The sequence below is a fragment of the Ananas comosus genome, linkage group 8 (assembly GCF_001540865.1).
Source record: "Ananas comosus cultivar F153 linkage group 8, ASM154086v1, whole genome shotgun sequence".
Classification (NCBI taxonomy): Eukaryota; Viridiplantae; Streptophyta; class Magnoliopsida; order Poales; family Bromeliaceae; genus Ananas; species Ananas comosus.
The window spans coordinates 13,048,710-13,062,778 of record NC_033628.1 but is presented as its reverse complement, the minus strand read 5'-3'; the positions used below and the strand labels follow the sequence as shown (position 1 = coordinate 13,062,778).

General features: G+C 39.5%; 2 protein-coding genes and 1 non-coding gene across 3 annotated transcripts; 1 reads left to right on the top strand and 2 right to left on the bottom strand.

Moving 5' to 3' along the window:
* On the bottom strand, window positions 5,869-5,953 carry TRNAM-CAU. The gene is given in 2 exon segments: window positions 5,869-5,904; window positions 5,916-5,953. It is a non-coding gene; the product is annotated as a tRNA-Met (tRNA).
* LOC109713934 (mitochondrial carnitine/acylcarnitine carrier-like protein) lies at window positions 6,113-9,955 on the bottom strand. Its single transcript, XM_020238246.1, has 3 exons — window positions 9,792-9,955; window positions 7,856-8,247; window positions 6,113-6,824 (listed from the first exon to the last, which is right to left on the bottom strand). The coding sequence occupies exons 2-3, from the start codon at window positions 8,245-8,247 to the stop codon at window positions 6,323-6,325; spliced, it is 894 nt and encodes a 297-aa protein (XP_020093835.1). The 5' UTR covers window positions 9,792-9,955; the 3' UTR covers window positions 6,113-6,322.
* LOC109713932 (60S ribosomal export protein NMD3) lies at window positions 11,003-13,061 on the top strand. Its single transcript, XM_020238245.1, has one exon. It carries the CDS (start codon window positions 11,175-11,177, stop codon window positions 12,810-12,812), a length of 1,638 nt encoding a protein of 545 aa, XP_020093834.1. The 5' UTR covers window positions 11,003-11,174; the 3' UTR covers window positions 12,813-13,061.

Here is a 14,069-nt window from a genome sequence, read left to right as displayed (position 1 = left end):
TTTTTTTTGCACTTGGAACTGTAAAAAAGAAAGTAAATTATGTAGAGTTTCGACATTATAAAAGTTGATCATTTTAGTGGAGTCACATAAACAAGATTTGTTACAAATGGCATTGAGATAAATAGCCAATCAAAATATTGCTGTGGAGATATATAGCGTGGAAGTTAATGTTGAGAACTTAGAATCTGAGTGAGTGAGTGGGGCACTTTCCATTTCGAGAAAGATGGGTAGTATAAAAATGTTAGATATGTGGTGGATAAAATTATAGACGACTCAAAAGTGTACAATGGTTCTGTTGGATTTGAACACCACCCAAAGTACTTTGCTCTTTAATTTGTGAGTGGCATTTCATTCGCCAATTAAAAGATGAGCCCCTAATCTTATTGGTTAATAATAAATTAATTAATAACAAATGTAGCACGGCAAAAGCTAATGATTTGATGCTTGTACTCAAGAGTCCTCCATATCACGCAATAAGTAATTAGTGGTAGCGCTTCAAAATCTACTTAATTATTTGTCCTAAGCGGAGAAATTAAGCGATCTTGATGTGTCCAACATAACATATCTAAAACTAGAGAATTTTATGAAAAAAGTCATGGATCCATGTCAATAGTAAAAAAACGTGCTCCGATAACAATCTCTCTCTCTCTCTCTCTCTCTACATTATTTTATTTTATTCTCCTTTGAATTTTCACTCATGTTTTCTTCTGGAACTCTTGATTCTAGAAACTCATGTCATCAGTCAATTATTTTTGTGCATTACCATTCTTTTGTTCCCCTGTCAAAACTGCAGGTTTAGTTAAGCTTGTTACATATATAGTGTAACAAAATTAAGTTTGATCTTCTCTTATATATCCATTGTTCTAAAACATATCTCTCCAGTTTCATCAAATAGAAAAAAATCTCAAACAATTTTGAAAAGTTTTCGACTTCACAACACAAAATTTTTCATGGGTATAACAAGGGTATGCATGCATGCCCCTTCCTAGGTTCATGGATATGAATGATGGAAACCATTTCTTTGCATGGGGAGATAAAATTGCATATATATACCGCATATTCTAGAGACTCTCGTGTTTATTAATGTACTTTCCTTTTCATATGTCCTTACACAAATTTGGTTAGCTTCTTTTTTTTTTTTCTAAAATTATGCAAATGTATTCTTCGACACAATAATCTTACTGATTAAGTCAATATATATAGTTTTTTTAGAAATATACCACTTTAATCTTTTTCTATCCTTTTCATGAAAAATCTCTTGATTTGATGTCATCACCGTTTGCTTTCTTAAGTGCGTAAAATGTTGAATACATTTTAATAGCAAACGAGGACTCTTTAGTCACCAAATTAGATTTTGTGTTAGGTTTAGTCCTCTTATGTCCTCTTATGCGAAGTTTATCCTGGTTGGTGCACTACTTTAAAGATCATATAAAAGATTACAGAGCCAACCAAAACACTTGTGTTTACACCTCCCACAAGATCTTTTTATAACTAGTTTGCCCACAATCTTACAAATATTTCACACTAGCCACATGAACCTTCTAATTTGAGGGAGTTTTTCACGGTACGTAGAAAATGAAGTATATATATATATATGTATATAATTGCCTCCATTCTTTAATTAAGAATCTTCTAATTACCTCAAGAGCCATTAATTCTCTTATTTAATAAACAAGGACATCAAAAATAATTAATATCAACCTGCCTAAGTCCAACCACATCCACATCAGATAAATTAATACATTTCCATCAAAGAAAACAGGAAAAACAAAAAACAAAAAACAAAAACAGAAGTTAATATATAAAGTTATAAACCATATTCCCTTTTTCACTTTGATCCCTAACCTATATATAATTATTTTCACAAAAAGGTTCCTAACCTTTATATATCCTTTGCGCCTATCATGCTCCATTGATGCTAATTTTTTACTATTTTAGAAGGAATTGGTTATACTAGCTCTACTAGCTCTAATGAAGTCCCACCAACTCATATATATATATATATATATATATATAGTCTACAATTATAGCGTAACAGCTCCTAGTTGATCTTGGTACAATATTTTTTAATTTATGAAAAAAATACAATAACACTCTTAGTTTGATATTAACATGTCAGATGCTCCAAAAGAGAAAGTCGACGTAGCGTATAAGATCGAAATTATCATAAATATAAAAGACGACCTTGAGGACGACAAATATCGGACTTGACATGATCGGCGCATATAGTGGGAATCAAAGCGATAGAACAAGTAAAGATTGAGAACCGATAATGCAATTGATTTTAAAAGTTGAGAAATTTGCTTGCCAAAAAAATAAGTAAAATAAAATAAGATAGGGGTCAAAATGAGACATGGGAGTAGGATTGGGGACCGTTGGTGCAATTATCCCTATATTATACGACAAAAATAATATCATGACATAAGTAACGACACCATCAGATTAAATAAAGGGATCTGGAAAACTGTGACATGATATAACCTAATAACAATAAATTTCAATTTCATACATATCTAGATCTAATGGCCATTCCACTAACTTAGTCCAAACAGATACTAACAAATATAAAAATAAAATAAAATAAGAATAAAAAAATGATTGCGTCTAATTAATTGCAGGAGAAATTATAATTTGTCTTTTATCTTATTGCATCTCTTTCATGCGAGCAAGTGGGCGCCGTTGGTGGTCACAATTCCTTTTTTTTTTTTTTTTTTTTTTTTTAAGAAAAGCTGCGGTGGTGTTTTCGCACGTGTCAAGCTCACGTGAGAAGGGCCTAGATCAACTTGCCCAACTTGGACATATTAAAGCAAATAAAAAATAAACGGAGACGCCCATTTGAAATTAAAGAAGAAATTAAAGCCACTCCTTGCGCGATATGTATTATTCAGAGTAGGACCCTATCCGATTATTATTATCATTATTATTTTTGGATTAAATGCATTCGTGTCCTTACAAATATAATAAATTACAAATATATTTCTCTAATTTTTAATTTTTATATGTTGTTTCTAAAGTTTTTAATTTTAATATTTTCTATAAAAATTTTTATATTGTTATCGTTATAAAACTATTTATATTTTAAGCGAAATATAAATTTTACCATCACAAATATATTTCTTCAAAAGGCACCGTGTTATCTCATAAATTAATCAGAGTTAAGTATTTAATTTATTGTTAATTAAAGTTTTCTAACGAGTTCGAACGGTAGGGATATATTTGAAAACATGAAGATATTTGTAGGAATAATAATATATATGAAAGCTGAACTTTATAGGAATACATTTGTAATTCACTATATTTGCATGGACCTATATATATGAAATTAACCCATTATTTTTTTTATTATTATCAATATTATTATTATTATTTTATATTATGCGGTTTTTTTTATTAGAGAGGTTTTTTTTTTGAGAGGGAGAGAAAGATAGCATGCTATCTGCTTTATTCATTAGATAAATGAATTTAGCTACGTAGGGTGAGACAGCTAGAGACTCAGGAAGAAAACGAAACAAAAAAGAAAGGAATTAAAAAAAAAAGGAGCAAAAAAAGAAAAGGAAACAAGCGGTAGAATAAAGGGTGTGATAAATGCGACATCATCCAGCTCTACAAAAATCAGCTCACTCCTTCGCCAGTATTCTAATACGATGAGCAGTATAGATAGCATTCTCTGGTAGGTTTCAAAATATAATATTATTTCTGTCGCACCAGATCGTCCACTACACGACCGCCACAAGTATCTGAGGCTTCAAATTGTCTGTCTGTGATCCCGTCCTCAATAGATCCTTTTAGACGAAATTGGCGTCCTCACTAGAGAGATTTTTTTTATTAGATAAAAATTTTGTTCTATAAATTAGTGACGCACGGCATTACGAGATTGCTTTATAAAATACTACTCACCAAATATTTTGAGAAAAATTAAGAAAGGAGCTAAAGCTCCATCTTAATAGGCTGTAATGCATTCACTTTATTATAAACATATTTTATATATATATATATATATATAAAAATTAGGGGCGATGACATCTACACACGCAAACAAACAAAACAAAAAGTCAAACGAATTAATACCCTTATGTATTATTATTGTATTTTAGCATGTATAATATTTTATCGTCTTACAAAAAAGCAGTTGGAGAGAGTCACAAATTTTGTGAACGAAAGAGGAATAATCAATAATTAGCGGCGCACCTAAGGGGTGCTAAAATTTAGTTTATACTAAAATATTTTCGAGACACGTGATTAGCTAGCTATAAAGGTATTATGGCACTTTTCTAAAATTTTCCTCTATATTAGAATTTAGAAAACATGTATATATCACTCATACTGAAAAGGTAAGTTTTTGGTTTTTTTCTTTTTCCTGCAAGAATCAATTGTGACCAACAAATTGGTCGATTCTGCTTCTCAAGGAAGATACAACTAATCCCAGTGGATTCTTGTGACTCTTTATCGGATCACGTTGCCTCTACCAAGTACAAGCTTCTGAATTTAATTACCCCACTTTACATGTGTCCTTTTTTTTTAATTAAAAGAAGACCCTTCTTTGTTTCCCCTTTTTTTCCCCTTTCATTAATGCATGCAAGTATGTAGCTCTGACTTTTTTTTTTTTTTTACTTTTTTTCTTTCATTAATGCATGTGAGTGTGTAGGTCCGACGAAGCACACGCCGTTCCGATGTAGGCCCCCCACAAACTTTAATTTTATTATTATTCTTTGATATTGTATAACTTTTTAAATTTTTTTTTAGGTTATCTATATATTAAATATTAAATATTAAATAACGAATCAATTTTACAAATATTTCTTTCAATTCTGCTGAATTCAGCAGCTTTACTAGTTATCGAATTTAACAAAATTTTTAATTTCAACGCTATGTTTTTAAAAAAATAGTGTTGAAAAAAATGAACACTAGAAAGAAGAAACTTTGAAGATAGATGAGGGAGTTTCCCTACCCCTTAACCAAATAAAAATTTTAAAATTTCAAGCTAGTGGAGANTCGAGACACGTGATTAGCTAGCTATAAAGGTATTATGGTACTTTTCTAAAATTTTCCTCTATATTAGAATTTAGAAAACATGTATATATCACTCAAACTGAAAAGGTGAGTTTTTGGTTTTTTTCTTTTTCCTGCAAGAATCAATTGTGGCCAACAAATTGGTCGATTCTGCTTCTGAAGGAAGTTGCAACTAATCCCAGTGGATTCTTGTGACTTTTTATCGGATCACGTTGCCTCTACCAAGTACAAGCTTCTGAATTTAATTACCCCACTTTACATGTGTCCTTTTTTTTTTAATTAAAAGAAGACCTTTTTTTTTTCCCTTTTTTTTCCCCTTTCATTAATGCATGCAAGTATGTAGCTCTGACTTTTTTTTTTTTTACTTTTTTTTTCTTTCATTAATGCATGTGAGTGTGTAGGTCCGACGAAGCACACGCCGTTCCGATGTAGGCCCCCCACAAACTTTAATTTTATTATTATTCTTTGATATTGTATAACTTTTTAAATTTTTTTTTAGGTTATCTATATATTAAATATTAAATGACGAATCAATTTTACAAATATTTCTTTCAATTTTGCTGAATTCAGCAGCTTTACTAGTTATCGAATTTAACAAAATTTTTAATTTCAACACTTTTTTTAAAAAAATAGTAATTAACGCTAGAAAGGAGAAACTTTGAAGATAGATGAGGGAGTTTCCCTACCTCTTAACCAAATAAAAATTTTAAAATTTCAAGCTAGTGGAGAAAATTGGAATATTTGGAGATAAGGGAGCTAAAATAAAATATGGGATACAAATTTAAAATTCCTGAGATAATGGAGCTAAAATTAAAACTTTGGACATAAATAAATGGAGTTAAAGTTAAAAAGTAAAAATGGGGTGAGAGAGGCTCGAACTCTCGACCTCAGGATTACTCAGAAGCTATGAGACCTACGCGCTAGCCAACTGCGCCACCACCCCATTACATGAGTTCTCTAGACTTTCCTTCTAATATATTAAACTACAAATCCATAAATAAGCACCCCACACTCGAGGGCATATTTGAGTAGACAATCGTATTAGAAATTTAGAATACACCAGAGAACTAGAAACTATGACTAGCTTTTTCACAGGCCAATGTTAATATGTGACAAAAGGACACCTCATAGTTCGCGGGATCAAGGTTTGTTTCTTCTTTAAATCAGTGCATCAGAAACAGTTTTACAGAACAATCAAATGATCTACTCAGACAAGGAAATGCAGTATCGTCGACCGAATCACCCTGCTGAGAAACAATGAAAGGAAAGAAGAAGAAGAAGAAACACAGGAATGAGGAGGAACTGGGCCAAGTCACCCTAGACTCGCCCTTGTGACCTCATAGGCTAAGAAGCAGGCGGCATTGGCCGGCACACTGCGGGCCATGGCCGGCCCAAATCCCCTATAGAGGCCCTTAACTCCCTCCGATGTTAATATCTTCCTAAAGGCATTGATCGAGCCGGAGAATTTTGGGTTCTTGTAATCGTCAACCTGAATCACGCTCTTAACTACATCAGTTGGATACACTGAGAACCAGAATGATGCGCCGGCAAGGCCTCCGGCAACAATGAGAGAACCCCTTCCAAGTTTGGAAGTGTCCGGGCCCCCAGCAAAGTACTGCTTGAGTGCTTCGTAGACGCCGAACATGGCGGCGTTGCCCGGAACTTCACGGGCTAAGGTCGGGCCTAGGCCTTTGAATAGGCCTCGGAGACCGCCTTCTGATTTAAGAACGTGCCTGGCCACGTCCATGGGCCCGCCGTATTTCACTACGCCAGTAGATGGGCCGGACTCGGCTAAGGCGCTCTGGGCCTGTAACCTGATTTGGAATGTCACAACAAGAATATATGCGAGTCATACACCAAGTAATCATTAGCTTGTGTATCATCAAAAGCCCAAAGACAATGCACTGAATGTGATCTTTTTTAAAAGGTTATCCTTCTACAGTTACCAGAACATTCTTGCAGGAATGATAATAATTAAGTTGGAAATATAGAACTAGGCTATTATGCTATTAATAGCACCAAATCATTGGTGCTACCAAGTTTTCGGCCATTGGATTGAAAGATGTATGGTTAGGATGATATAGACTTCCTAGGGTTGAGTAGGTGGTTGGTTGAATAGTATGATCTAACGGGTGAAAATGATCAAAGGGGTGGATCTAACGGCGGAAAACTTGGTAGCACCAAGTGCTTCGTGCTATTGATGGCATAGTAGCCGGACTCTAAGAAAACAAGAAGTTGAGAAAAAAGTGTAACCACAGGTGTAATACAAAGAAGGTTATGCGCAAAAAGGCAACTATATGAGATAAGAAGAAGATAGATAACAGGTTTTTTAAAAAAACAAGCAAGTATTGCAGTGAGAAAGCACAAAGATAATCCAGTCCAGAGTGCACAGCGTTAAAGAGAATAATACTGGTTAGTTCGCAAAGATTAATTCAGTCCAATAAACATAGAATACGTTCTTCTCACTGTTGAGGATTAATGACTTACTGATCAATTGACTTTAGTGGTTGATGAATTACTGATCAATTGACTTTAGTGGTTGATGACTTATTGATCAATTGACTTTACCGGTTGATATGGAAAGGACCATCAGTCCTCTTCGCAGCAGTTTACTGGATTTTGGATCAATAAACTTTATTAGGAAGAAGTCCTCTAACAAGTTTGCATAATAAACCGACAATATTAACTGAAGAAAACAAGTTAAGCAAGCTAATACTAGCCAAGATATAGAAAGTCTGTGATGCCTCTGATTCATCGGTTGGTTATCACACATCTATAACCTCAAATAATCAATATATTTTCAATCTTAAGTTATCATCTAATAGCAGGAGCAAATTTCACTAACCTACACTTGATCAGCTCAGTTGGACAAGCCAGGAAGGAGACTGCCACACCAGCACCAGCACCACAAACTACTTGCTGATTCACCGTGAGTGGAGCGCCGGGCTGTGACCTCAACAAAGCCTCCATTTGCCCTCTCACAGTAAAAAGAAGGGCATTGAAGGCCGCGACAGTGGCGAGGGGAGCTCCCATTCCTTTGTACAAACCCCTAGGGCCCTCGGCGGCTAGGGTTTGCTTAACCGCATCCATGGCACCAGAGTATTTGGGAAGTTGGCCAGGAAGTGGAGCTGGTTGGCTTTGGAGCTTCACCTTGATGGTATCAAAAGGATGGCCCACAATCAGCTGGGCAGCACCTCCAACAGTTCCGGCAGTCAAGTCCTTGGCTACGTCTGCCATCTATGCACATTCAAGAGATCATGAGCAAAACTTGAATGTCTAAAACAAGAGATTAAAAAAAAAAGAAACTTTTGGCCTCCTATGACCATCGATTGTCACATACAAGCACACAAAACTTACATTTCAAAACTAACTAAATGAAATTGAGATGCTACCAGATCTTAATATAGCTCCGAAAGAAAAAGATTCACAGAAATTCATGACAAACACAAATGTAAGTGCAAAACTGCTCCAAAAAGGCCATCTTTATGAGAATAAAAGTTAACTGTAATTCTGCACTACTTTGTAACAATTGCATGACTATCTAAGTATCACATGTTACAGCTTTGATGCATGAAGCTTCTCACATTTAATATATGAAATAGTTTATATGGTTTCATTCATATAGAAAGGTCAAATGGAGAACTAATAACTGTCAAGCTGACACTAATCATCTTGCTTCTCCTGTTAATTGGAGTAGGACAGCCTCTCTGAGCAATGTGAGACCAACAAACTTAAAATGAAAATCAAACATCAGCAGAATCTTTTAAGTTGTTATATCGGGCTCATCTGTTAGTAAGTGCATACATGCAGAAACCTCCTCTTAACAAGCTATGATCCAATTATTGCTAGAGATTTCATCTACGTTGCATTTACATGGCATGGCATGTCATGTCTTGAACTCCATAACTTGCCAGATTAAGACACGATAGCTATACAGAAAATGAGGCCGCAGGGGCATGGCACATTACATACGCATTAGATACAGCATACAACAACAGGTCCGTGAACTTCCAGCAGTCAAGCCCCAGGGCATAAACAACGGGTCCGTGAACTTCCAGCAGTCAACACGATAGCTATACAGCTTAAGTTTGTATGCTGTATCTATTGCGTATACAACGTGATGGCTATTTACTGAAAACAGTAGAAATGGGAGAGTAAAAGACGTACGGGAACCAGCATAAACTATTCATCAAATTAAGCCAGAATTTTCTGTAGATGCGACAATGGCTTATTTCTAGAATCAAATTAAATAGACATATCTAGAATAAACTGCTTCTATATAATTTTGCCTTCAAAAAGTTAAAAACCTTAAACTTATTTACGGAATATACTATAAGAGGGATCCTCCCAAATCCCTTCAAAATAATGTCATCCCAAATGAAATGAGATAAGACCACATCAACAACTTTATACTTCTCTGTAGTAATCTCTCTCCCCAATCATTTTCTGTATATACCTACTCTCGTCTCCTATACAGTATAAATTAGTGTTTACAACTATGATTTAGAACCCTAGTAGAAGTTCCTATAACATCATTCCTAATCTGTAGCAACAAGAGATAAGCTTCAAAATGCATTTCGTTAACAAGAAGGATCCGTTCCCAGATCCAAACAAATCCACGCCTATTCAAATCTACAATAAGCAAGACGATCGAACACAGTTTTCTCAAATTTTTATTAAACTCAAGTATTAATCTCGCAACAATACATCAAAATTTACATCACAGGATTGGACTAGATCGACATAAAGAGGAGAAAAATGAGATGAAAAGATCCAAAAACCTTAGGAGAGCTCGGAATTGCTTCGCCCTCTTTCCTCCTCGCTCGCTTTTTGGGGAAGTGAGAGAGAGATTAAGAAGGGGGCGCAGTGGCGAGAGGAGGAGCTATTTATACAATTATTCCATGTTGGAGATTCGATTCGATTCGATCGATAGGAGCGAAATTGAGACCACTCGAGCGCCCAAATAAACGAAGGGGAGTGGGTGGCATGGGTTGATGCTAATGGACGATTCTCCACCGTCGGATTTTAGTGGGTCCCACCGAGAGAGGTAGAAGAACGGTCGGAATCACAGATTAGGTTTGGACCAAGTTTGTAATTTTATTTGTCGCTAAAGAATGCTAAAAATAGCTCGGTGTAGCGGGTTTCTGTCACTACATGTCGGGTCCACATGTGTGGACCCCATACGTCTTTATGTAGCCGTCGCGCCGAAACTGCAAAGGGTTGGTGTGGGAAATGGGAATCTCCTCCTGCTCTGAATCTCTAAACAAAAGAATTATCGCGTGCACCCAGTGCACCGTGCACCGCAGAAAACACTTAATTTGACAGTAATTAGTGTTTCAAAAAATATATTTAATCTTCTCTCAAAATATATATATTTAATATATATATATATATATATATATATATATATATATATATATATATATATATATATATATATATATTTAAATCCCTCCTATTTTAACTCTCGTCGATAATATTTAAGAGAAAAGCTCCGTGGATTACAGCTACCATATGTGGACACTCTTTAGTGGACCATAAAATTTTATTAATAAAAGTAGATGGTCGACAATAAAATATGGCTCTGCTGAGCGAACATGAGTCATTTGATTTTGGACTACTTGTCACTATAAATTTAATTTAATTTAGTTCTCAAGCAATAATTTTATTATTACCGGTATTCTCAGGTGATTCACCTAATAAACGGGGTCGAATCAAGTTAAAGATCAATTCGACTAGAACCGAACCCTATCAGATACATGGTCATTGATCCAAGCATTTTCGAAAAGGCCACATTAATTTCGATAGGCCCGAACCAACTATCCCGGTCCAGGTGGAGTGGATCGAGCCGAGTCCAGTATATGGTCGGGATCGGTCCAATTAATGCATGAAAAGGCTGGGCCTTTTTGGGCCGGATTTTAGGCCTCGCTCTAACGATTTGAGGCGGTGCTGCGCTTTGTCCAAATGAACCGGATTGGATCCAACCCAAGTGGTCAAATTCCAATGCAACCCAAATTGGTCAATTAGATAGGCACGCCTCGCGCCGACTTTTGTAACCGTTTATCCCCGTCGTGGTACTCGAAAAAAAGAATCAAAACCCTAACCCTAATCACCCACCGCCCGCACCTCCTCCTCTGCGAATCCTTGCTTCGGATCTATCTCCCATGGCGGGGGCGGGTGGTCCTTGGCCGTCGACGTCGCCGTCGTCGTCGTCGGAGCTGGCGGCGTCGGGGATGTTCGTGCCGTCGCGCACGGCGGCGACGGTGCTGTGCTGCATCTGCGGCGTGGCGATGGCGCCGAACCCGGCGAACACGTGCGTGCGGTGCCTGCGCGCGCGCGTGGACATCACGGAGGGGCTCCCCCGGCACGCGGTGGCCGTCTACTGCCCCGAGTGCTCGTCGTACCTGCACCCGCCGCGCACGTGGGTCCGCGCGGCGCCCGAGTCGAAGGAGCTGCTGGCCTTCTGCCTCCGGCGGCTCCGCGGCCCCCTCTCCCGGCGCGTCCGCCTCGTCCACGCCGAGTTCCTCTTCACCGAGCCCCACTCGAAGCGCCTCCTCCTCCGCCTCCGCGTCCAGCGCGAGGTCGACGCCGCCGGCGGGGCCATCCTGGAGCAGCCGCACGTGGTGGAGTTCGTGGTGCACGACCGGCTCTGCGAGGGCTGCTCCCGCGCGCAGGCCAACCCGGACCAGTGGACCGCCGCCGTGCAGCTGCGGCAGCACGTGGCCCACCGCCGCACCTTCCTCTACCTGGAGCAGCTCCTCCTCCGCCACGGCGCCGCCGCGCGCGCCCTCCGCATCGCCGCCGCCGAGCGCGGCCTCGACTTCTTCTTCGCGTCCCGCTCCCACGCCGCCCGCCTCGTCGACTTCGTGTCCGGCGTCGCCCCCGTGCGGTCCCGCTCCGACAAGCAGCTGGTCTCCCACGACCCGAAGAGCAGCCTGTACAACTACAAGCACACCTTCTCCGTGGAGATCGCCCCCGTCTGCCGCGAGGACCTCGTCTGCCTGCCCCCCAAGGCCGCCCACGCCCTCGGCAACCTCGGGCCCCTCGTCCTCTGCGTCAGGGTCACCGCCTCCCTCGCCCTGCTCGACCCGCTTACCCTCCGCGTCGCCTTCCTCGACGCCGCGCAGTACTGGCGCGCCCCCTTCCGCGCCCTCCTCACCAGCCGCCAGCTCGTCGAGTACGTCGTGCTCGACGTCGAGCCCGACGACGATCCCGACCTCGCCGCGGACGCCGGCTCCCGCTACCAGCTCGCCCACGCCCAGGTCGCCCGCGTCTCCGACTTCGGCAGGAACGACAACATCTTCACCGTCCGGACCCACCTCGGCCGCCTCCTCAGCCCCGGCGACTACGCCCTCGGCTACGACCTCTACGCCGCCAACACCAACGACTTGGACGTCGACGGCCGCAAGGGCCTCGTCTTGCCCGACGCCATCCTCGTCAAGAAGAGCTACGAAGAGCAGCGCCGCCGCGGGAAGCAGCAGCGGCCTTGGAAGCTCAAGAGCCTCGCCGTGGACGCGGACGCGGGTGCGAAGAGCGGCAGGGGAGACGAGGAGAAGCGGAGTGACGAGTACGAGGAGTTCCTCAGGGATTTGGAGGAGAACCCGGAGATGAGGTTCAACGTCTCCCTCTACCGCAACAAGGATTATCAGCCGTCGGAGATGGCCGCTTCTTCCGCGGCCGACGGAGACGATATTCCTTCCGTGCCGTTGGACGAATTGCTCGCCGACCTCGAATTGAGTGATGATGATAATGAAGAGGAAGAGAGTGGTGATGATGGCGGCGGCGGTAGTATGGAGGAGTGAGCGAGTTTTTCTGAACTAGTTTGATCCCTTTATCTCCTATATGGTGATGATAAGTCTTGAATTGCTTTTATTTTACTTAAAAGGTTTTTGCCCTGCATAGCTTGGATGGAAATTCGCTTATAATAGCTTGATTCTCTACATGAAATAAGTTTTGCTTCTGTTCTGCTGCCTCCTCTTTATCTGGAACGTGGAAAATTTTGGTTGTAATTTTCACCTGAATTTGAAGTTTTAGTTTACCAAATTTTGTTCCTTCCTCGATTACCTATATATCTTGTGGGAGTACATAACGTATAATGCATCCTCTTCTTCATTTAGTCGTAGTGTTTTACTTTCTCGAGCTCATTCCTTCATTCGGATTAACATATGATGGAAGAAATTTTTATCTTTATTTTTATTTTTTTTTGACACAGTTGGTGCCAATTGAGAAGTTGAAATGGTAACTAGTCTAATGAATCTTTGCTGTTGCAGTTCCGGCAGTTTTTTAATTGTCACTATTGCAATCAACGGCTAGAAAGCGGAAGATCAACTTGTAGTAGTAGAGGGTAAATCAAATTGTTGCAGTACTAACTTTGGTTGATCTTTGACAAAGGTGATCTCATTTGGTAGGCTTGTTTATAAGGGTTTTGGATGTGTTGGAACTCTCGGTCATGATCACGCTTACATTTTCAAGTTGAAATACTTCTCGTTCCCGTTTTAAGCATATTGGTCATCTGAGAGTCATATATTTAGTAGTCTTTTTCTACTTGTATGTGTTGCTTTGGACTTTTTGATAGGTTTACCAAGTGTGACTTTAAAACTGCTGTTGTGATGTGATCTTTCAAAGCACAATCTCACGAATTAAGCAGTTAATATTCTTTGATAGCTATTGCATTCTGGAGAAGAAATTAGAGATCTTTTGATGCATTCTTTGTTGGTGTGGCATTTAATTTGCAAATTTGTGTAAATTCTTACTGTCAGTGCTGTGCTACTTTCCCGTGTTTCGGCAATCAGATGCTGTCCTCTGCCCTGCAAGTTCAGATGCTGTCCTCTACCCTGCAAGTTGTCTCCGAATTTAAATTTTAATCACTTTTACGACTTCTGTTTGTTGTTCTTCTGTTTGTTGTCTCCGAATTTAAATTTATAAATTTTTATTTGCCTTATCAAATAGACACTATCTCCTTTTGTTACGATTCCTAATATCTCATGTGAAGTTCTACTTGCTCTTCGCATCCTTGCGCTCTAGTTACTCTTGAGCATGATGTGCCAAATTTAATATGC